General features: G+C 38.3%; 2 protein-coding genes across 2 annotated transcripts; both read right to left on the bottom strand.

The window, feature by feature from the left end:
* Positions 1-5,418: 5,418 nt before the first annotated feature.
* Positions 5,419-6,348, bottom strand: LOC113904821 (olfactory receptor 52E4). Its single transcript, XM_027561910.1, has one exon. The coding sequence runs from the start codon at positions 6,346-6,348 to the stop codon at positions 5,419-5,421; it is 930 nt and encodes a 309-aa protein (XP_027417711.1).
* Positions 6,349-16,954: 10,606 nt separating this feature from the next.
* Positions 16,955-18,367, bottom strand: LOC113905007 (olfactory receptor 52E8-like). Its single transcript, XM_027562050.1, has 2 exons — positions 17,452-18,367; positions 16,955-16,995 (listed from the first exon to the last, which is right to left on the bottom strand). The coding sequence occupies exons 1-2, from the start codon at positions 18,365-18,367 to the stop codon at positions 16,955-16,957; spliced, it is 957 nt and encodes a 318-aa protein (XP_027417851.1).
* Positions 18,368-23,328: the final 4,961 nt, after the last annotated feature.

Here is a 23,328-nt window from a genome sequence, read left to right as displayed (position 1 = left end):
GCATTGTCCATAAATCAATAGTCAAACTGCATACATATTATTCCCAGAACACTGGGATCTTGTTCAGGTCCAGGATGGAATTATCTTGACACAGATCATAGGAATGAAATGGGATGTTAGAAGTTGGGTTCACAGATGCTGAATGTAAAAATGTATGGAGGACTTGACCTATCTCTATATCTGGTGCCTGGGGTAAATGTGTTCTTTGGGTCCTGAACATACAAACAATTTGCCTAAAAAATGTATGATAAACACCATGTGGTATATAGTAATTTATCAATGAGCATTTAAGATAATGAGTAGAGAAGAATTAATTATATATTTGTTTTTTGTCTAATCACTGAACGTAAAGATTCTTTGTAGTTTCCGGTACTTTTTTCTTCCTGTTCAGCTCCATGAGCTACTTGTTTTTTAATTGAGAAGACAGGCCATTTCTAGCCATTTCAAGTCTCCTTCTACAAAAGAAGTTCTGATGTGGTTATTATTTACTGTGACATGGCTGTTCAGAACAATATAGACCATCTTGTTTCTAGCATTTCCAAATTCTATTTGTTTAATGCTGATTGCATCATTAGTAGGCTGCTGCATTCTTCATTATATTACCCATGGATAATAGCTTCCAGTGACTCTTCAAAAGTTCTTTCTATGTTTCATTGATGATGACTACAAATGCCAGGTTTAACCAGATCCTTCAGGAAAATTTTTTTTTTTTTTACTGTTTATATTCCATTTTTTTTGAACTTTATAACATTAATGTAGAAAAACACATCTTTTGCTACCTAAAATATTTAATCCCTAATGACTGCATGTCTAGAAGATGGTCTCTTTCAGTTCTTATTGCATTGTTTCCTTTCATACTGTGTCACCAGCTTGTAGCATAGGTGAGGTGTCTGTAGTAAAATGAGAAGAGCATTCTCACTCCTATAAGGAATACCCCTACCTCATCTGGCATTACTTAATGTTGACTCAGGGTGGCATGTCATCATATCAATTGGCTATAATGGTCACAAATGGTCACAATGGTCACAAATGGTCACAAATACAGATGTAATCACTTAGTTGACAGGTGGTATGGAGCTTGCAGAGAGAGTGGGATGGTCAGTTACTCTGGGTACCAGGGTCATGGTGAGGAAAGCAGTAAGGTAAAGGAGGTCTGCTGCTACTGCTATTACCTTCAAGTGCTGTAGCTAGGAAGCAGCATGAGAGTGTAAATGTAGACAGTTGAAAGACAATGAACAGACCTAACACATAGTTCAAGCTCAGCATTTCAGAATGGACCATTGGTAGCCTCGAGCCCTGAACTTATCCTATGTCTGTCATGAGTGATGAGTGAGAAACACCTCCAATCAGCATGTCAGAACCCTTCTGGTGGCTTCATCTCATGTGATTCCATGAAAGTCTATGCTGTCCAGAAAGACAAAACTGCTGACCAAGCTACTCTCCTGAAACCAGGTCCCAGGATCCAGCGATGAGGTCCCAAGACAACCTGATAGACATGGGTCATAGAGCCCCTTAGGACAAATGTCTGACTCCATAAGGTGGTGGGTGTTGAAAAAGAGAATCAGAGTCCTCTGAAGAGGGGAATTAATGATTAGGCCTATGTATGCTTGGTTCAAGTTCAAGGCACCCTGCACAGACAGTGTTGCTATCTCCAGCTGGCCCCAAGTAGCAGAAGTGAACTTAGAACAATTTGGGGAAGCTACTCCAAAGCAAAGAGTTACCCTGAGAATGGAGCTTAGGGCGGGAACTCTGCTCAGCCAGGTCCAAGCATAACACTGCAGTTTGATTGTGAACCATTTCAGGGCCAGCATCACTGTTCACTTCAATCCACATTATGTACACTATTACTTTTACATTGAATTTTCCCCAATATCATAGGTAGATTTAATCATAAAGTTGCTTTTTATGTGTCACAGACCACTTAGTATCATTGACAGAGAAATGAGAAAGCATTGTCTTTATTTAGTCTGTTTATGTGTGGTATAAATATGAATGACCAGGGAGCTAGTGAGTCCTCACCACTCAGGATTTATAGACCATAGTAATGAGGACTGTATTAACTTTAGTCATTCTTTGTTACTACTCTGCTTGCACCTGCAGCAGAGTTTCTGTAGTCTCCTTTTTCTCATTACCAACACCAATCCTAGGTTACTTACTCTGTTTTCCACTTTCCTAGCTATCTTTACCTGAAACTATTATTGGATTGTCACTTATATATACCAAGTATTTTCTATCCAGATGTCCTGTAAGAATTAAGAGTTTGTGGTAAAAATGATTTATCTGAGTGATCATTTCTCGTTACCTCTGTGCATGCATGCTAAGTTGCTTCAGTCATGTCGAACTATGTGCAACCCTGAACTGTAGCCCCAGGCTCCTCTGTCCATGGGATTCTCCAGGCAAGGATACTGTAGTGGGTTGCTGCGTCCTCTCCCAGGGCATATTCCTGACCCAGGGATCAAACTTGTGTCTTTTATGTCTCCTGCATTGGTAGGAGGGTACTTTACCACTAGAGCCACCTTGTTATCTCTAAATGATGCTAAATGCAGATATGCTTCATGCACAAATTTCCTGCCTTTCTTTGAACTTTGGTTTTCTTATTTGTAAAATACAGGAGGTAGATTAGCTCTCTCCATCTTTAAAATTCTAAGTTCACGTAAAATTTTAGGGACATGAGTCAGAGGCCTGAACAAAACAAAACAATTTATAACTCACACAGACAGGCCTAAGGAAATTCCATAAAGTGTTGTAGGATACAAGAATTGTACTTAGCCAGTGTTAAATTTCAGATCAAGAGCTGACAGATTTACAGAAATTGCAACATATGTTGTTGCTTTCCTTGTCTTATTGGTTATATATTTCCTAGTTTCTGAAGAGCTTTGAATATTTTGCCTATCTTCATTAAACCTACAGAGTGGTTCTAAAACAGGATATGATAGAGACTTCTGATTTCTACACAAGAGTGTCGTGGTCAGTCACAAATTTCAAATCAGTGCTGTTTTTACCCAGTTTAAGCAAACCACACTTTCCAACTGTATCTAGAGTTCACAAATAAGACTATATATGTGAAATCTACATTGTTAAATAAATTACAGTGAGATAATTTTGGACTTGACACCAAGACTGTTCTTCTTCTTAAACCATAGAATGAGCCTGAGTCCTTTTTAAGTGTTCTGAAGTCCTGTATATCTGAAGGTACATGGTATAGAAAACAAGAAAAATTTTAAGTAGAACTCAATTGGAATTAGACATAGTACAGATGATTATTCACATCTAAAATGACTTTTTTGGCAGGCCACAGCCTGCCTCCCTGGGGGTGTGGTGTGGCCCGCTCTGCCGAGCATGGGGACGGGGGTCCAGTGTGGGGAGCCCTACTTCCTGGGACACTGGGGTGAGGCCGGAAAGGTGGATATCCCCTTGCCAGTCACACACCTGCGCTTTCGTGGGGAACCTAGTGCTAAACCATTTGTAGAGGACCAGCTTCTTCGTTGGGGTTTCCTAGGTAGCAGAGCAGCTCCCTCGCTGCGATCTATTGAAAGTCAGCCCTGAACTCAAGAGTTTGAAAAGAAAATAAATAAATAAAAAATAAAATGACTTTGCTTCAGGAAGGAAAACAATATTATGTATTCTTAATGCTCACACTGCAGATTCTCTTATTCTTTAATTCCCCAAAGCTTGATCTGTTAGAGAAAGAAAGAAGAAAGAAAGAGAGAGAGGAACTAAAAAGAATAGTAAAGATAAAAAGGAGCAAAATGAAAAGACTGAGGGATCATAACAATGAGTCCAGGATTCTAGAATAGGGAGATGAAATTCAAGGATTGTTATAAAGAACATAGTTCTATGGAACAGGATATTCTAATTCAGACGTCACTACCCACCCATGGTTTGAACTTTATTTTCTTGATCTATATAATGAGATCAGTGTTCTATCGGGTTTTAAACTGACGACCCAGAGGGATGGTATGGGGAGGGAGGAGGGAGGAGGGTCCAGGAGGGGGAACACATGTATACCCGTGGCAGATTCATTTTGATATATGGCAAAACCAATACAATATTGTAAAGTTAAATTAAAAAAAAAAAGTGCTATATTGGCCGCTTTAGAGTAAAAAAAAAAAAAAAAATAAATAAATAAATAAACTTACCTAAAGAGAAGACATGGAGAAATGAGGGAAATCTCACCCTTTTCCATCAGGCATTCTATCCAAGACCACTGCTGCCTCTAGAGTATTGATAGAGTCAATTCCTAGGCAGGTTGATAAGAAGTCCAGGGTACTGGAGGAGGAGAGTGGGGTCTGGGGCTCTCAAGAAGGAGATAGGGTTCTGGAATTCTCAAGGAGGAGGAAAGGACAAATCTTTTTTATCCTCTAAGTTCCTTAGTCTTAGTCACATAAAATGTTTTTTTCTTCAAGCCTAGAACTGATGATTACATGACAAACAACTCAATTTAAACTCTGTAGTAAGGATTATATAACAACAATGTATCCCGCTTGAGAACAGTTTCTCCTTTTTGAAAAGTTTCTGACTAATCCTGAAATCTTAGAATGTATATTATGGAAGTGGGTCTAGTAAGATCTTTACAACTTTGAGACAGTCTTTTGATTTATTGTAATAACCAATTAAAAAAGTATATAGCTCCTTTGCTAACACTAACAATGGGGGCAGTCTCCAGCCCCCTTTTTATGTCTATGTCAGAAGCTTTCTCTGTCTCTTTCATACTTTAATAAAACTCTGGTACACAAAAGCTCTTGAGTGATCAAGACTGGTCCCTGGTCCCAAAGCTAAATCTTCTTCTTTGGAGATCTAGAATCCGACACCGTTCACCATAAGCTATCATCTTGGGAGCTCATCCAGGATCTTCAAGACAAGGTAAGAACACTCAGAGCTCTAGCTTCTCTGCTTTCCCAGTATACACATTTTCTACTTTACTTTACTAACTCTCTGGTGTACTTGTGTAAATGAATGACACACCCTGATACTGTTTACCATAAGCTATCATTATCTTCCTGTTTTGTTAGTCTTTGCTCAGTTACATGGGGGAGGTGAGCAGAGTGGACAAAAATGGTAGTTTGCTTAATCTGTTTACCCAAGTGGAGTTGCTCAGTCGTGTCCGACTCTTTGCGACCCCATGGACTGTAGCCCACCAGGCTCCTCCATCCATGGAGTTTACTAGGCAAGAGTACTGGAGTGGGTTGCCACTTCCTTCTCCAGGGGATCTTCCCGACCCGGGGATCAAACCAAGGTCTCCGGCATTGCAGGCAGACGCTTTACTGTCTGAGCCACCAGGGAATTCCATTTACCCTAAACCATTTCCAATAAAAATGAAAAATCTGGAGAGTACTATACAATATAATGAAAGACTTAGATCTTAGATTATTAAAATTTGTGAATATATTTCCCAGTCATTTCACAGAGCTATTATTTCTATATAAATATTTTTACAACCCGCTCTCGGATTTGCTTTGTCCTGACTCCATAGATGACTGGGTTAAGGGCAGGTGGGACAACCACATATAGATTAGCCAAAAGAATGTGAATGTAGTGGGGAATATTACGACCAAAGCGGTGTGTCATAAAAGAAAAAAATGCTGGTGTGTAAAAGCACAGCATGACACAGACGTGAGAACCGCAGGTATTGAGAGCCTTCAGTCGGGCATCCTGACAGGGGAGGTGGAAAACAGCTTGAAGGATCAGTACATAGGAAGAGGCAATCAGAATCACATCTACAATAATATTAGAAATCACCATGAGCCCATAGATAACATTGATCTTAATGGATGCACAGGCCAATCGGGCAAGACCCATGTGCTCACAGTATGTATGGGGAACAATGTGGTGCCCACAGAAGGGCAGCCTCAGAATGAGAAACACAAATGGAGTCACAAGAAGTAAATTTCTGCCCACAACAACAGAGGCTAAAATGCCGATGGTTTTACTGGTGAGGATGGTGGTGTACTGGAGGGGGTTGCAGATGGCAACAAAGCGGTCATAAGCCATGGCCACCAGTAGAACAGTCTCCATTCCTGTAAACATGTGGATAAAGAACATCTGAGCAAGGCAGCCTCCAAAGCTGATCTCTTTGAGGTTGAACCAGAAGATGCCCAGCATTTTGGGGATGGTGGAGGTGGACAGACCCAGATCAATCATGGACAACATGGCCAGAAAGTAGAACATGGGCTGGTGGAGACTGTGTTCAGTCTTGATCACATATAGAACAGTGATGTTCCCCACAAGGGCAATCAGATACACAACACAGAATGGGAAAGCAATCCAGATATGTACAGTCTCCAGCCCTGGTATTCCTAGCAGGAGAAAGAAGGGAGGATGGAACTGGGTGTCATTGATAGAAGGCATTCTCCTAGAGGTGTCATGGAAAATTCTTGTCAGAAAGTAGGATTACATTGTTTTTCTTATCAATGCATCCTAGAAAGATGAAAAGACTTTTAATCAGTACACTGGAGGTTATGGTAAAAGTAGTTAATTTAGAAATATTAGATATTCTCCTGTTTCCTGAGAGTAGTCAACAGCTCTTTCAATAGAAGTTATTGTTCTGAGATTCATCAGTTCAGTTCAGTCCCTCAGCCATGTCCGACTCTTTGTGACCCCATGGACTGCAGTGTACCAGGCTTCAGTGTCCATCATCAACACCCAGAGCTTATTCAAACTCAAGTCCATTGAGTCGGTGATGCCATCCAACCATCTCATCCTCTGTTGTCCCCTTCTTCTCCTGCCTTCAATCTTTCCCAGCATCAGGGTCTTTTTAAATGAGTCAGTTCTTAGCATTAGGTGGCCAAAGTATTGGACTTTCAGCTTCAGCATCAGTCCTGCCAATTAATATTCAGGACTGATTTCCTTTATGATAGACTGGTTGGATCTCCTTGCTGTCCAATGGGCTCTGAATATTCTTCTCCAACACCACAGTTCAAAAGCATAAATTCTTCAGCACTCAGCTTTAGGCGCTATTACTTTTTCTTATATATGAGAATTTTGAAGGAACTGGCAGTATTTCAAAAAAGAGTGTATACTACCTTTAATGGTATTCTCTTCCTTTCCTTTTCCAAGAAGTTTTTTGGTTACTTTTGAGAAATTATTATACCTAGTGTTTTTCAAAGTGTGGTCTGGTGTTAAAGAATCCTAGGTCTAAATTAAAACTGCTGACTTATACCACTGTTTGTGTTTGATATTATACAAATATAGGGATTTCCCTCATGGATCTGTTGCAGCCAAATTATGGGAAGCAGGGCTTGCCTCATAGCTCAGTTGGTAAAGAATCTGCCTCCAGTGCAGGAAACCTGGGTTCTACCCCTGGGTCAGGAAGATCCCCTGGAGAAGGAAATGGCAACCCACTCCAGTATTCTTGCCTGGAGACACCCACAGACAGAGGAGCCTGGCGGGCTACAGTCCATGGTGTTACAAGAGTCAGACATGACTTAGCAACTAAACCACCACCAGTCAGATGGTCTCTCTTAGAATTTTCTTCTTTATCTTTATACTAGAAAGCCATTGCTATTTTTGATGCATGCTAATCTTATGGAATTATCAAGCATCAAAAATATAATCTAAGATGCTAATCTTACTTTGGCCACCTGATGCGAAGAGCCAGCTCATTGGAAAAAACCCTGATGCTGGGACAGGTTGAGAGCAGGAGAAAGAGGTGACAGAGGATGAAATGGTTGGATGGCATCACTGACACAATGGACATGATTTTGAGCAAACTCTGGGAGATATTGAAGGACAGGGAAGCCTGGCATACTGTAGTTAATGAGGTTGCAGAGTCAGACATGACTGAGCAACTGAACAATAACAGGACAAATCTTATTAAAAGGTTTAGTTTCTGATCTGTTGCCTCCAGGTTCCTGTTTATTCTGTGATCCCTTGATGTTCTTACAGGAAGTACAGTAATTTGCTTTTTGCTTATCAGCTAAATCATGTTCATATGCCTTTCATGCCTTAACTTATCACAAATTAACATGAAAAATTGCACTCATGTCCTGAAATTATGCCTAGCTTCAGGTTTATATAGATAAAATGCTTAGAAAATTTAAGTGACACTAAAATTAAAGCATTGTGAATGAATCTTTCCTGATGCTTAAAAATAATAAAGTTATATATTTTTAAGTTTTGGCATCTCTAGGATATTATACAACTCTGCAGCATCTAACATAGCATGATTTTATTTATAAATTTTTCTATTCCCTACCAACATAAATGCTGCTACTGGAGGTAACAAACCAGGAGTATTTACTTTACTATCCCTAACATTGCCATATGAGGATATGGCTCCCAGTTTTTCAGAATGTAGCCATTGAATAAAATAAGGATTTGTGTATGTGTATGTTTATATTTATGTATGGGTAAGAGAGAGAGTATGTGTGAATATATGTGTAAGGGAGAGAGAAAGAGCAGAAATATTCTGCGTATAACTCAGTGACATATTACTGTTTTCTCACCTGTGGTCATCTGCTTTAATCCCATATGCTATGTCATGTTTTGTTTGTGTGGTGAGAATAGAAAATGGTTACTTTGGATAACTTCTCAGCAAAGGGGAGGCTGCTGTCCCATTCTCTCCTCATTTGCCTCTTCTCCTCCTTTCTGTAGCATATCATTTCCCTCTTTCATGTATCCTTACCTTTCCTATATTTCCTCCTCCAAACCTTCCTTGGAACAGCGTGTCACAGTATAAGCCCTAGTGCTAAAGATGGTGATGGGAACCCCAAGAAACCTCTGGGTTTCAGTCTGTCCTATCACATGGAGAAAAACTTTATAGTGAATAAGGGTGTCTCTAAGTCTAAGCATGTCCCAGAATCCCCAAGCTTAGCCTTCAAAGTCCTCTGGGCATAAACATGGGCTCATGGGTCATTAAATCCAGCTAACTCTTTGTTCTTCCCTACTCCATCTGCAGAGACACATCACCATACCAGACATAATTCCTTAGCTCACAGGAAGGGATGTGTCTTGTGCTATTAGGAAGGGAAACATCCAAAAGGGGGAGGAATCAGCACAGGGGATGACATTGACTCTGTCCATTTCAAAAGGCATGAAAGTATTAAATTTAGACCATTAAGTTTTCAAAGTGTGACTTCCTAGGGATCTATCCTTAGCATTGCGTCTTTTGCTTTGTTGAATATAAATATGTGAATCCTGATGCAGTTTGACAATGCTACAAGTGAATTTCAAAAGTTAAAGAAGATCTGTCAAGTAGATGCATTGGACTCTGTAACAGTAAATTTTGGTTTTGGGTAGTGCTCATCTTACCTGTAGAAAATGGCATCAACTTTCTTCCAACCCATTAAGACTCTCCTTCCTAAATTATAACTAATGGTAACAGGTAAAATCTTCAGAGAGGGGCTTTCTTATGTTTCAGTTCTCTGGGCAGAAGGCAAAAGAAATTCCACAATCTCCCAAGAAGACAGAATCCAGGTAGAGCTCAAATTCTAGAGTTTACTTAGAATTTACCTTTCTGGATGGTGATGGAGTTGACCTGAGAGTACCTGGATGCGCCATAGATCATGGTTTTCATGAGTGCAGACAGAAAATTGAATATACTAGACAATCAGTTTTTCTTTTTTTATTTTCCAAGTTCAGACAATTTTTTGTTATTATGCAGAAGATAATGTTTGTGATAAAAACGATTCTGGTTCAATCTCATATGTTCCTGTTTTTTCACTGCTTCTCTTTTTGATTAATGAAACCTGTACTTCCAGTCTCCCCTATCACTTTCTCATGTTATCCATCCTCACCATTGTGTCAACATTTACCTTTCCAAATCAAGTCTGACTCTGTCAAATCTCCTGTTAAAATTCCTCCCTATGACTTTCATTTCTCTGGTGTGTATTATAGACTTTATTTGGTAAAGCATACTCAATATTGTTGCCAAACCTTCAGTCAATACCTAATCAACATTTTAAACTTTAATTCTACATCATGAATCTTCAAAACAGTATGCTGTTTTGGTGATCAAAAGTCCTCTTTATGAAACCATTTATTTCAGTTTTCCTTCAACCCTCCCTTATTTACCATTTCCTTTATGAAGAGTCTGTATGAAGCAGATATGATCTGTATGTCTCCTGTATCAGTTTATGATACTATTATAACATGAACAAATTACTTTATTTGATTCTGTGTTTACTCCCTTTCCTGTTTTTCCCAATATTTTACTGTGATAGAAACACTTTACACAAAATTTTCTATCTTAACTATTTTTAAGTGTATTTCAGTAGTACTAATGTCACGCGAGTGTATGCTCCTCGGTTCTGTCTCGTCACAACAAAGATTTGGAGTGACGGACATTAAAGCCGCCTCAGTGTGTCACAGCTCTCAGGTCTTGGACAGACGGTGCTATACCTCTTAGACAAATCAGTGTTACAGCTCAGTGTTACAGCTCTATTTTATTTAGAAGATAGCAGGAAAATCCATCTTTGAGGTGTGAGGGTACATCGATCCAAAGACGTGAAGAGAAGAGTGCTCCAGCACGTGGGAGACAGACAGAGAGCTAGCTTTGGCTCCTCTTTTTATATGTTTTTTTCCCTGGGCCTGTCTTGTGTAAATTGGGCCAGCCAGGAGTATTGTTTGTTTTACCTGAGGCCCTCACTCCAGTCCTCAGACCTTCCTGTGTTCTATTTTCACTGGCTTTTCTCTTCCGTATCTTTTAGCCACTGTTATTCTGGACTCCTTTTTCCCTATTCTAACTACCTAACACTAAGTACATTCATACTGTTCCACTTTGTTAAAATAAAAACTATATCCATTAAACAATAACTCCTGATGATCTACTCCCCTCATTCCTTGGCAACTACCTTTCACTTTTTATTTTTTTATTTTTTCTGAGCTACTGAACTGAAATCTTGTGTTTAATGCCTTTAAAACAAATAAGCAAACAAAAACACCAAAAAAACAAAGGGGCAGGGCAGGGGCCAACTTTTAGAAGAGATGTGTGCTCAGTCACTCAGTCATGTCCAACTCTTTGCAGTCCCATGGACTGTAGATTGCTAGGCTTCTCTGTCCATGGAGTTTTCCCTGGCAGAAAGGCTGGAGTGGGTTGCCATTTCCTTCTCCAGGGGATCTTCCCTCCCCAGGAATCAAACACACATTTCTTGAGTCTCCTGCATTGGCAGGTGGATTATTTACTACCAGTGCCACCTGAAATGATAGATATTTGATTACCTTGATTGTAATGATGATTTCAGGGGTATATGTGGATATCCATACTCATTAAATCAGAAGTTGTACAAGTTAAATATTTGCAGTTTTTTTTCTATCTCAGTTATATCTCAATAACACTGTTTTGAAAAAAGGAATCATTGTCAACCAAGAACTTTACAACCAAAAGTAAGGAAGGTGACAGAGAGACAATCATACCAACGTTCTGAATATATTGACAGTGTAGGCTTTCTTTTACACACACATCTAGTCTTGAAATTATGGCATTTCCTACACTCGAGTTCAGAATAATGTCCTTCTGAGAACTGCCTTTATTCAGCAGGATGGGAGGGACTTCCAAATACTTAGGTAGAAAGAGGAGATCTTCGAATATTCAGCAGAGGAAGTGGTGGAACTTTATTTCCTGTAGCTGGCAACTAGTATTAAGGGCTAATAACATACTCTTTAAAGGGATCACAGTATCTGACCGACAACAATTAAGGACCATCATTTCGTGAAGGCTTTTTCTTTGCTCTTCTTAACTATTGACATTAGTGGTTAACCTCCATTTTGTCACTATGACGAACGCTCTTAATTTAATATGAAAATGCATATTAATATAGTATCATAGCTAGTAGATGAAGGCAGGGGTAGGGAAGGATGAATGAGTTTGATGGCAATGGATATAAAGGTACTTTAACTTCACTGTGGACCCCAGGTAACTGGTTTGGGTCTTGGGGCTGCTCATAAGATGTGGGAAAGGAAACCTACTCAAGTTATGTGAGTAGGTGCATCTGTGCACCCTCCCTGGCAGTATTGGTGGAATGAACCAGGATCAATGGTGACTCTCGCCAAGCACGGTTGTTCTTTTAAAACATACAAGGTCATGTAAGTGTGACTATCTAATCCCTCATGTTTTCTTCATATCCTTGCTTTTCTTTCCTCTGTCCTTTGTTTCCCTAAATTTGTACTGTGATTTTCAACTAACTATAGCACATATTATTGTTGTTAGTCGCTCAGTCGTGTCCGACTCTTTGCGACCCCGTGGACTGTAGCCCACCAGGTTCCTCTGTCTATGGAATTCTCCAGGCAAGAATACTGGAGTGGGTTGCCATTTCCTTCTCCATTAGCATATATAATCCCTTATGATTTTACAGTTCTACCTCAAATTGTGATTCAAACCCACAGTTCTTTCCATTTTACCATAGCAGACTCCTCAGCTTAGAATTGAGTAAATTGCACAGTTTTTAAATAATCTTTTTTCTCCTAAGCCCCAGCATGTGGTAATTGCCATTCTACTCTCTGTTACTATGAGTTTGACTTCTTTTAATAAAGGTGCCACATAAAACCAAGATCATGCAATGCTTGTCTATGTGACTGGTTTATTTCGCTTAGCATAACTTCCTGTTTCTCCCATGTTGTTGCAATGATGGGATTTCCTTCTTTTCTAAGGCTGAATAATATTCCATTTTATACATAAACCAAACTTTAAAATGTCTGCATTGAAATTTTCAGTTCAGTCATTATATTCTTCAGTTCCAGTATTGCTGTTTAGTTCATTTTTATAGTATTTATTTGTTAGCCTTCTTATTTTATTCCCCATGGGCTGTAGCCCACCAGGCTCCTCCATCCATGGAATTTTCTAGGCAAGAGTACTGGAGTGGGTTGCCTTTTCCTTCTCCAGGGGATCTTCCCAACCCAGGGATTGAACCCAGGTCTCCCGCTCTGTGGGCAGATGCTTTACTGTCTGAGCCATCGGGGAATCCCTTATTTTATTCATGTGTTGTTTTCTTGATTGCATGTAGTTGTATATTTTCTCTTGTAGTACACTGAGCTTCTTTAAGATAATTATTCTGAATGATTTGTCCAGCAGTTCATGGGCCATCTCTTTAGGAACAGTCATTGGCACTTTATTAGTTACTTCATTGGTGTTTGTCTGATTCCTTGTGTTCTATCTAGCCTAGAGTTGGTATGCACATTTGAAGAAACAAACATGCCTTCCAAGATGTACACTGGTTTTAGCAGGTAATGTTTTTCCCCTGCTGGGATCCTGGATCGATGGGACTGTTGCTGAGATCACTGTTGGATAAAAGTGGAACTAGGCCTTATGGCTATTATCTGGTCTGTCAGTTACCAGGTTGCAAGGGGGCGTAGTTTCCACTGGTTCTCTGAGAGTGCTTTCATTGGGTCACTGGGCTGATCTCTATTTGGGAAGAATTGCCCCTAGTCTGTGCTAGAGTGGAATGGCACTGGGGGTCATGATTAGGTCTGAAGCTGCCATATCTATCACATGGGGAACAGATAGGCTTGGTTCTTCATAGGCCCCCTGGCAGCAGTAGCTAGTGATAGAACTACATACAAGTGGGACTGGAGTTGAACTCAAAGGGGACAGGGGTGTTTCCAGTATGCAGTCAGAACCACGACATCAGGCCTGACACTGGTGTGCTGGTTTGCATTCCCATAACAGTCCTCCTTAATCATAAGCTCTACCTGGATTCCAAGCTCCCTTAAAGACATTATTTTTCTTCATGGATGGCTGCCAAATATTTGGTTCTCTGGGTGGACATAAGTTGGAGTATTCTTGGTTAAAAGTTTTTTTTTTTCTTTTTAGCGTTTTGAATATGTCCTGCCACTTCTGATCTGCAACCTTTCTGCTGAAAAATCTGCTGAAAGCTTTATTGGGTTTCTCTTGGGTGTTAACAAGTTGTTTTTCTCTTGCTTCTAAAATTTTCTTTATCTTTAACTTTTGACAGTTTAATTGTAATTGTGTCTTGGTGTGAATCTCTTTAGGCTTATCTTATCCGGAATTCTCTGTGCTTCCTGGGGGCTTCCCAGGTGGCTCAGTAGGTAAAGAATCTGCCTGCAATGCAGGAGAAGCAGGAGACATGGCTTTTATCCCTGGGTTGGGAAGATACCCTAGTGGAAGACATGGCAACCCACTCCAGTATTACTGTCTGGAGCATCTCATGGTCAGAGGAGTTGGTGGGCTATAGTCCATAAGGTTCCTGGACCTGGATATGTGTTTCATTCCTCAGATTAGAAAAAAATATTCAAATAAGTGTTTGATCTATTTCTCCTTCTGGGACTTGTACAGAGCAAATGTTATTCTGCTTAATGACACATATTCTATTTCCCAATAATGCTATATACTTATTTCATTTCTAGATTATCATTAATTTCAGCACGTTTTTGAAGGAGAGCAGAAATGAGTATTTATGCTCAAAGTATATCTTGACACAGAAATGTAGGCAGAATTTTTTGACAAAAATTCAGTCATAAAATGTGTAACTTAAGTGAGTATTTGTCCCTCATTACTTTAAGACATAAAGAATATTTATCAATATTCTGGAATTTAATGTATGATTATGAAAACCTGTGGGCATGTTATTTTTTATTGTTCTCTTCTACTGTCACCTCAATATTAACTCTTCTGAGTTTGAAATATAATCATTAATAATATACTTTTCAATGTTGATTTTGTATATTAAATTAATAAGAATCACTAGGATAGGAATGTCATAGAATTAGGTGAATTGATTGCTGTGGTAATTTTCAATGTTAAATTTGAGCTTGGAGAACATTCTATTGATACTTAGGTCAGTCATCCTTTAAAAGTTTCATTTTAAATTATCATTCTTTCTTTTCTATTGACATTTTTGTAAACCATGAATACATTGTTTATACCTACTTCATCCATTTTATATATTCCTCTTATATTTACTTTTTCACATTCCAAAATTTTTAAGGTCCTTTACAATCCAATTTCTTTATTTGTTTTTTGAAGTTCATAAATAAGTTTCTTTTTTTCTCCTTATATATTCCAACACTTGAAGTCTTCTAGTTGAAAACCAATGAACAAAATAAATATTAACCCTGCTCTCTCTTGCTACTGTGTGGCTAAGTTGTGCCCCATGTCTCTGTCTTGTATCTCATACCTGATATCTTCCCTTTACTTGCATTATAATTATCCAAATTACAGTTCTCCTTGAGTCATAAAATTATCAGAAATCAACTTTGTGCTTCACTAATTGTCTATGTCCTATCTTTCCTAAATGCTAATGTGACGTAAGATTTTCTAAACTCCCACATAATCATTTTACTCACCAGTTTATAAACTTCAATTTCTAAATGAATAAACTTCAGGCTACTAATCACACCTTTTTAATCTTTTCAAAGTATGGCTCAATTGTTCATAACATTTTGCTATATTAAGTCACTCAGTCATGTCCAGCTCTTTGCAACCCCATGGACTGTAACTCGCTAAGCTCCTCTGTCCAAGGAATTTTCCAGGCAAGAATATTGGAGTGGGTTGCCATTTCCTTCTCCAGGGGATCTTCCTGACTCAGGGATCAAACCCATGTCTCCTGCATTGGCAGGTGGATTGTTTACCACTCTGCCACCTGGGAAGAAACATATTCTTTTATTATCTCTGTTTTTAACTAAATTGCTTTATCAATTGCTAAAACATATGTCTTATAATGATTTTCATGCATTCCACAGCATTTTTAAACTCCAAGAAGGAAGAATGTTTCATTACCACAAAATACATAGTGTTAAATTTACCATTTCATGAATGAAAGTGTTTATAGGAGGTTAGACTTATGAAAAACTTGATAGAATCAGAAACTTGAGAACATGGAAAGGGAAGAAAACACTACAAAAATGTCAATAGAAAAGAAAGAATGATAATTTAAAATAAAACTTTTAAAGGATGACTGACCTAAGTATCAATAGAATATTCTCCAAGCTTAAATTTAACTCAAGCTCAAAAGAATTAGTCTAATTCTTATCATTTGCTTGATTATACTTTGGTAAAAATTTTACTGTTTACTTTTAGACAGTACTTTATTTTCAAAATTAAAAAAAATTATGGGAGAATATTTGTTTTACAATGTTGTATTACTATCTGCTGTACAGCAAAGTGAATCAGCTACATATTTATATATATTCCCTTTTATGGATTTCCTTTCCATTCAGGTCCATTTAGGTCTCTGTGTTATACAGTAGGATTTCACTAGTTATCTATTTTATGCATAATATCAATAGTGCATATATGTCAATCCCAGTCTCCCAATTTATCCCACTCCCTCTTCCCCCTTTGTATCCATACATTTGTTCTGTTGACTTAGAATATATTCACAACTTAAAAGTTCAGAGTTATGTTTTATTTGGCAGGAATTTTTAGGACTTCAAGCCAGTAGGCAGTATCTCAAGTAACCCTAATAGAACTGATCCAAGGAGGCAAGCAGGGGAGGGGGGCCAGGAGATACAGAAGTTTTGAAACAAAGGTAGTCTGATCACCAAAAGATTGTTGTTAATTAAAAAAAAAAAACAACTGATTTGAGATCTTAAAAAAATATTAAAAAAATAAAAAATAACAGATATCCAAAGTTAAGAAATTTAGTGCTTTTCTGTTTTTCTATGTATGGGAAAGTGCAAGAGTCTAGGCTAACTGAAATCATTCTTTTGGTATGCACCTTAGTCATCTGGGGCCAGTAATCTGTGTTTTCACATTCAGAATTTCTTCGTGGCTCACTCTGAGGAGTGGCTGCAGTCTGATGGCTGCTAGACAGCAGGTATTCTTTTACTTCCTGAGTTCCCTCAAGGCTCGCCAGCTCGTTTATAAAAACTTTGCATTTTACTTCCTACTCGTCATGTGATCTCATTGAATATCCTTATGAAAGAAATCTTATTACTATCTGAAAGAGATCTAGAGCACCTTACAGTTTTAACAGAAAGCTATTTCTTCAATGAATAAAATCTCTCCTCCTTGAGATTTACTCTTGCATGGCATATTCTATGCCTGGGTCATTAGTGAATATCATTGCAAGTATACATTGAGACACACACAAACACACATGCCTGCAACAGTTACAACCAATATTTCTTTTCTATGTCTACATATAATCTATATGGTACTTATACAACTTTAAGGGACTTCCCTGATGACTCAGTGGCTAAGAATCCACCTGCAGTGCAACAGACACAGGAGAGTACAATCCCTGGATCAGAAAGATCCCCTGGAGGATGAAATGGCAACTCACTCCAGTATTCTTGCCTGGGAAATCCCATGAATAGAAGAGCCTAGTGGGCTGCAGTGTATGGGGTCTTAAAGAGCCTAAGTGACTAAGTTCAAGCATATATACACACACACACACACACACACACACACACACACACACATACAGACACACACAGCTAATTTGGGTGAAATACATTGCTTTATTTAATCACAAATGTCAGTCTTCCTAGACTTTATGCGTTTCTAAGCTGAATGAATTACCTCTAATTCAATCTTTTTTTTTTTAACAAATATACTTTGTACACGCTCCTGGATTTGCTTGGTCCTGATTCCATAAATGACTGGGTTGAGCGCAGGGGGGACAACTACATAGAGATTAGCCAGAAGGATATGGATATACTGGGGGATGCTATGGCCAAAACGATGAGTGAGGAAGGAGAAGAGAGCTGGACCAAAGAAGGCTAAGATAACACAGATATGAGAACTACAGGTATTTAGAGCCTTTAGGCGGGCATCTTGGGAAGGGAGATGAAAGACAGTATTCAATATCCTAGCATAGGAGATAATGATAAGAAGCACATCCAGAAACAATATAGAAATATTCCCAAGACCATAGTAGACATTAGCACTAATGCTGGCACAAGCCAGACGAGCCACTCCCATGTGCTCACAATAGGTATGAGGAATGATTCTGTGTCCACAGTAAGGCAGTCTCAGGAGGAGAAAAATGATGGGGGCAATCATGCATAAACTTCTTAGAACTACCACCATACCAATCATACCAATAACTCTATTGGTGAGGGTCATGCTGTACCTGAGGGGATTGCAAATAGCCACATAGCGATCAAAACCCATGGCAAGAAGTACAATGCTCTCCATGACTGTAAAAAAGTGGATAAAAAAGACTTGAGCAATACAGCACCCAAAGCACAGCTCCTGAAGGCTGAACCAGAAGATACCCAGCGTCTTGGGGATGGTAGCATTAGAAAGACTCAGGTCAATCACTGACAGCATGGCCAGAAAGTAGAACATGGGTTGGTGAAGGCTATGATCTGTCCAGATGACAAGCAGAATAATAATATTCCCAATGAGAGCAATCAGATACACGACACAGAAGGGAAAGCCAAGCCAGATCTGTGCAACTTCCAACCCTGGAATCCCCAGCAATAGGAACGAAGAAGGATGTGACTCAGTGACATTGGGAGAAGACATTCTTCTTCAGGTGGCATGATTTTTAAAAATTGTTGATGATTACCATTGGACAGTCCACAGTTAACTGATATCTATAAAGATTAAAAATAAAAAAATCCCAAACAAAGGATTGGTATTAGGAATAAGTTTCTCTAAATGTCTTTGATTATTATTTTTTTCTTTTCCAGTTCTCCATACATAATCCTAGTGACTCTTCTCACCTGTACCATAAGTATGAGAGTTGAAGTGTCAAATAGAAGTTAACACCATTTTTCTCTTAAACTTATGGGTTCAGAGTAGATAAATGCACTAACTCTCCTCTTCTCCAAGAAATAAATACTATTAAGCAATAATAAAATTGATAATAATAGCAATAACCACCAGAATAATAACATCTATCTTGAATTGGTTACCTACTATTTTTCAGACATTATTCTTAATATTATGTGCTTATATTATCTCATTCAGTTCTCCCCACAACTTTATGGCACAAGTTTTACTGGTCTCTGGTTTATGAAAGTAAAAGGTTTTGAGAAGTTGGTTAACTTATACCATTGCTTACAGAGCTAATAATCATCAGAATCAAGATTTGAAATTAGTTTGGAAGTAGGTTTTGTGACATTGATCTGGACCTATATTTGCAAACTTGTCATTAGAGGTAGTGAAAGAGGGTACAAAGAAAAGTAAGAGATAAGGAAGAATAAAAGGAGTTGGTTCAGTCAAAAATATCTCAAAGAAGAATAAATCTGAAATATTTACACTATCAGATATTGAAATTTTCCATAAAGCTATGATATATCACAGTGTTACTGGCAAAGTAAAAATGTAGAAAAAGAGACAGTGGAACAGAATTGAGAACCTAGAAGCAGATCCACACAATATTTGGGGTCCAGATATCTAAATTTCAGATATCTCCAAGTAGGAATTTAAGATAAATCATCAAGAGGGGAATGATAATCCATGAAGTTTCCTCTCAGAATGAAGTTCATTTTTAAGAACCTGTCGACTCCATTAACTGTTGAGAGAAATGCTGAGACATCAGATCTGAGAAAGCTAAACTGCAAAGTTAAGGCACAGTTCCTAAGACAGTCCTTCCTTCTGCCCAAACTTCAAGTATATGGGTTTCCCCAAACTATACTTGGGTTCAATAATTTACTAGAAGGGCTCATAGAATTTACTGAAAACTATGATATTCATGGTTAGAGTTTATTCTAGAGAAAGATTATAACCAGATAAAGGAAGAAAGGCTTAGGGAAGAGGGTGAGGTTTCCAAACATGAAACATCTATTGTCCTTTCACGTAAAGTCAGGATAAACTACCCTCCTGGCATTGATATGTGGCAATGTGCATTGAGCCAGTGTGCCAACCAGGAAAGTTCACTTGACCTCTTGTTTGGACTTTATATTGAGGTTTTATTACATATACTTGATAGATTTTTTGCACACATGGTTGGACACCCATTGACTGATGCCACATGACCCAAATCTCCCATCCTATTATATTGTTGGTCTTTATGGCAGGGTCAACCCCCACACTCAGGTCTGGTTTGGCCAGCCCTCACCTTAAATAAAGACACTCCTATCAGATATGACATAGATTACTTCATGGAAGCCAAGAGCAAACAGACCTTTCTCTGGGCAAAGCCAAATTCTTTACTCACATCTGTTCATTTAGTTCCAAAGATATTTTTTTACTATTGCTGTAGTTATGCTTTCCACTTCATGCTTCATATTGGGCCATGCCATCAAATCGTTAATTCAGGTCTCCAAATGATCAAGTTTGAATTCAGTTTAATCCCTTTGAAATATAAAGCAGGAGAAAAAAATCAACAGCTGATCATATTGTATGCTTTCTTTTTTTTTAACATTTTGGTATGTAGGGAGTCACTAAGTATAAGGGGATTCAAGTTCATCGCTCTAGTCTTATTTGCCTACTCAGCTTTTTTTTTCACTTTGTGTTTTTTGTGTTTTTTTTTTTTTCACTTTGTGTTTTGTGTTCACATACTACATTATCATGGTAGTATGTGTAGGAAAAAGAAGCAAACGCATATAATATTTAATATTACTCATCTTGTGGCATGAAACAGAGTCCTGAGTCTGTTCTTACTGGCCTTGTGACCTTAGGTAAGTTGCACTATGTTCTGTGTTTTAATTTTATTTAGAAATAAGCACAGTCATACTTACCTCATATTGAGTGGGATAGGGAAGGCTGCAATATTATAGGTGTCCAGCAGGTACTTTCTCTCCAACTTCTTCCCATGTTAGTCCTCCCGGTATCTCTCCCCAGACCACTGATATGTGCCATTTTATTCCTTACTCCAATACTCAAGGTCTTAACTTGATTTCTGTGAATCAGAATCCCAATCTTAGGCATGCATTATTCAGATCTATCAGGGGCACTGACCAGGTACTCTGTCTTCTGTCGTAGGGGATCACGTAGCAACTGAAAATTCAGTTATTAACATTTTTTAGGTCAGACCCTTGATACATCCCAGAAGTTGTTAACAGATGTTTTCGTGCCTGTGTGTTGAGGAGGATTTGCCATGTCATCTCTAGATGCCAGAAAGTCTGAGGCACTGAAATTAAAATGAATAGGAATTCCCTTTGGTCATTGCTCCAGCTAAAGAGAAGCTCTAGGGAAATCTTAGTGACCTTGCTGCTTGTTATTTGGTCAACTGTCAATTCTTGCTATTTTACATAGTATTAGTGATCCATCATATTTAATCATTTTTCCTCCCTTATTTCTTATCCTGTACTCCTTTAGGTCATAAAATGCTGGGACTAATTTTTTGAACTCTGTTGGGCATCTATATAATCAGAAATTCTTTTTTTAAATTGTAGTAAAATACACATAACATAGAAATTGACCATTTTAACCACACCAGTTCAATTCCTGGATCAGGAAGATCCACTGGAGAAGGGATAGGCTACTCAGTCCAGTGTTCTTGGGCTTCCCTTGTGGCTCAGCTGGTAAAGAATCTGTCCATAATGTGGGAGGCCCTGGGTTCGATCCCTGGGTTGGGAAGATCCCCAGGAGAAGGGAAAGGCTATCCACTCCAGTATTCTGGCCTGGAGAATTCCACGGACTGTATAGTCCATGGGATCACAAAAAGTCGGACATGACTGAACAACTTTCACTTCACTTCACTTCAACCATTTAAAGTATGCAATTCAGTGGCACTTAATACATTCACAGTGGCAACTATCACTATCTAGTTTTTGTACAATTTTCATCACTCTAAAAGAAAACCTGGTACTCATCAAGCAACCACTCCATGTTCTCCCCTTTCTCCACACCGTGGAAGCCACTAGTCTGTTATCTGCACACGTGTGCGTGCTAAGTCGTTTCAGTCATGTCTGACTCTTTGCAACGCTATGGACTGTAGCGCATCAGGCTCATCCATCCATGGGAATCTCCAGGCAAGGATACTGGAGCGGGGTTGCCATGCTCTCCTTGAGGGGATCTTCCTGACCCAGGGATAAAACTGGTGTCTCTTTAGTCTCTTGCATTGACAGATGGGTTCTTTACCATTGAGCCTCCTGGGAAGCCCAATCTGCTTTCTAGCTCTATGAATTTTCTCCAGGAATCAATTCTACATATTTCATATAAATGGAATCATATATATGAGACTTTTGTACCTAGTTTTTTTGCTTAAAAGTGTAATACTTTTAAGTTGAACCCTTGTTGCAGTGTATGTCAGTACTTCATTCCCTTTTTATGGCTAAACAATGTTCCATTGTATGCATATACCAATTTTGTTTATACACTCATAGTTTGGCTATTGTCAATAGTGCTGCTACATACATTCTTATATAAGATTTGTTTGAATACCTGTTTCAAATTCTTTAAGTGTATACCAAGGAGTGGAATATTGGGGTCTTATGATAATTCTATGTTGTCATTTAGTTGCTAAGTCATGTCCAATTCTGCAACTCCATGCATTGTAACCCTCAGACTCCTTTGTCCAAGGGATTTTCCAGGCAAGAACACTGGAGTGGGTTGCCATTTCCTTCTCCAGGGGATCTTCCCAGCTCAGGGATACAACCTGCGTCTCCTGCAGCGGCTGCATTGGCAGGTGGATTGTTTACCACCGTACCACCTGGGAAGTCCAATTCTATGCTTAACTTTTTAAAATTGGAATATAGTTGATTTACAATATGATATTAGTTGCAGGTGTACACATAGTGATTCAAAAATCTTATAGATTATACTCCATTTATAGTTATTTAAAATATTGGCTGAATTTCTTCTGTTGTACAGTATGTCCTTATAAAGCTTGTTTATTTTATCCATAGCAGCTTGTAGCTCTTAATCCTCTACCCTTATCTTGTCTATCTCCTTCTCTCTTCCCACTGATAAATACTAATTTATTTTCCATATCTGTGAGTTTCTTTCTTTTTTAAAATATTCGCTATTTTAATTTTTAGATTCCACATATGTGATAGCAACAGTATTTGTCTTTTTCTGACTTATTTCACTCAACATAAAACACCCTAAGAACACTCTCAAATAGTCTTTGACATAAATTGTAGCAATATTTTTTTGAATCTGTCTCCTAAGGCAAAGGAAACAAAAGCAAAAATAAACAAATGGGACCTAATTAAACTTAAAGGCTTTTGCACAGCAAGGGAAACTGTTGACAAAACAAAAACACAACTTACAGAATGGGAGAAAATATTTTCAAATTATATGACTGATAAGGAGTTAATATTCAAATTATATAAACAGCTCATACAATTTAATATAAAAAATAAACAACTGGATTAAAAGATAGGTAGAAGACCTCATAGATATTTTTCTAAAGAAGATATACAAATGGCCAACAGGCACATGAGAAGAAATATTCTTTTTATCATTACTTAGCATCATTAATTATTATAGAATTGCAAAGCAAAACCAGAATGAGGTATCACCTCACAGTTGTGTTTTGCTGAAAGTTTTCACTTTCGTCTCAGGTTCAGAGGATTTGTCAACAAAATAAG

The sequence above is a fragment of the Bos indicus x Bos taurus genome, chromosome 15, assembly GCF_003369695.1.
Source record: "Bos indicus x Bos taurus breed Angus x Brahman F1 hybrid chromosome 15, Bos_hybrid_MaternalHap_v2.0, whole genome shotgun sequence".
Taxonomy (NCBI): Eukaryota; Metazoa; Chordata; class Mammalia; order Artiodactyla; family Bovidae; genus Bos; species Bos indicus x Bos taurus.
This window is presented reverse-complemented; position numbering and strand designations above follow the sequence as displayed.

Coding starts and splice junctions, on each gene's coding strand:
- LOC113904821 (XM_027561910.1), bottom strand. CDS start 6,348: ATGCCTTCTATCAATGACACCCAGTTCCATCCTCCCTTCTTTCTCCTG.
- LOC113905007 (XM_027562050.1), bottom strand. CDS start 18,367: ATGTCTTCTCCCAATGTCACTGAGTCACATCCTTCTTCGTTCCTATTG. Junction 16,996..17,451: donor AATCCAGGAGCGTGTACAAA/GTATATTTGTTA, acceptor TAACTGTTGCAG/GCATGTGTGTTTGTGTGTGT.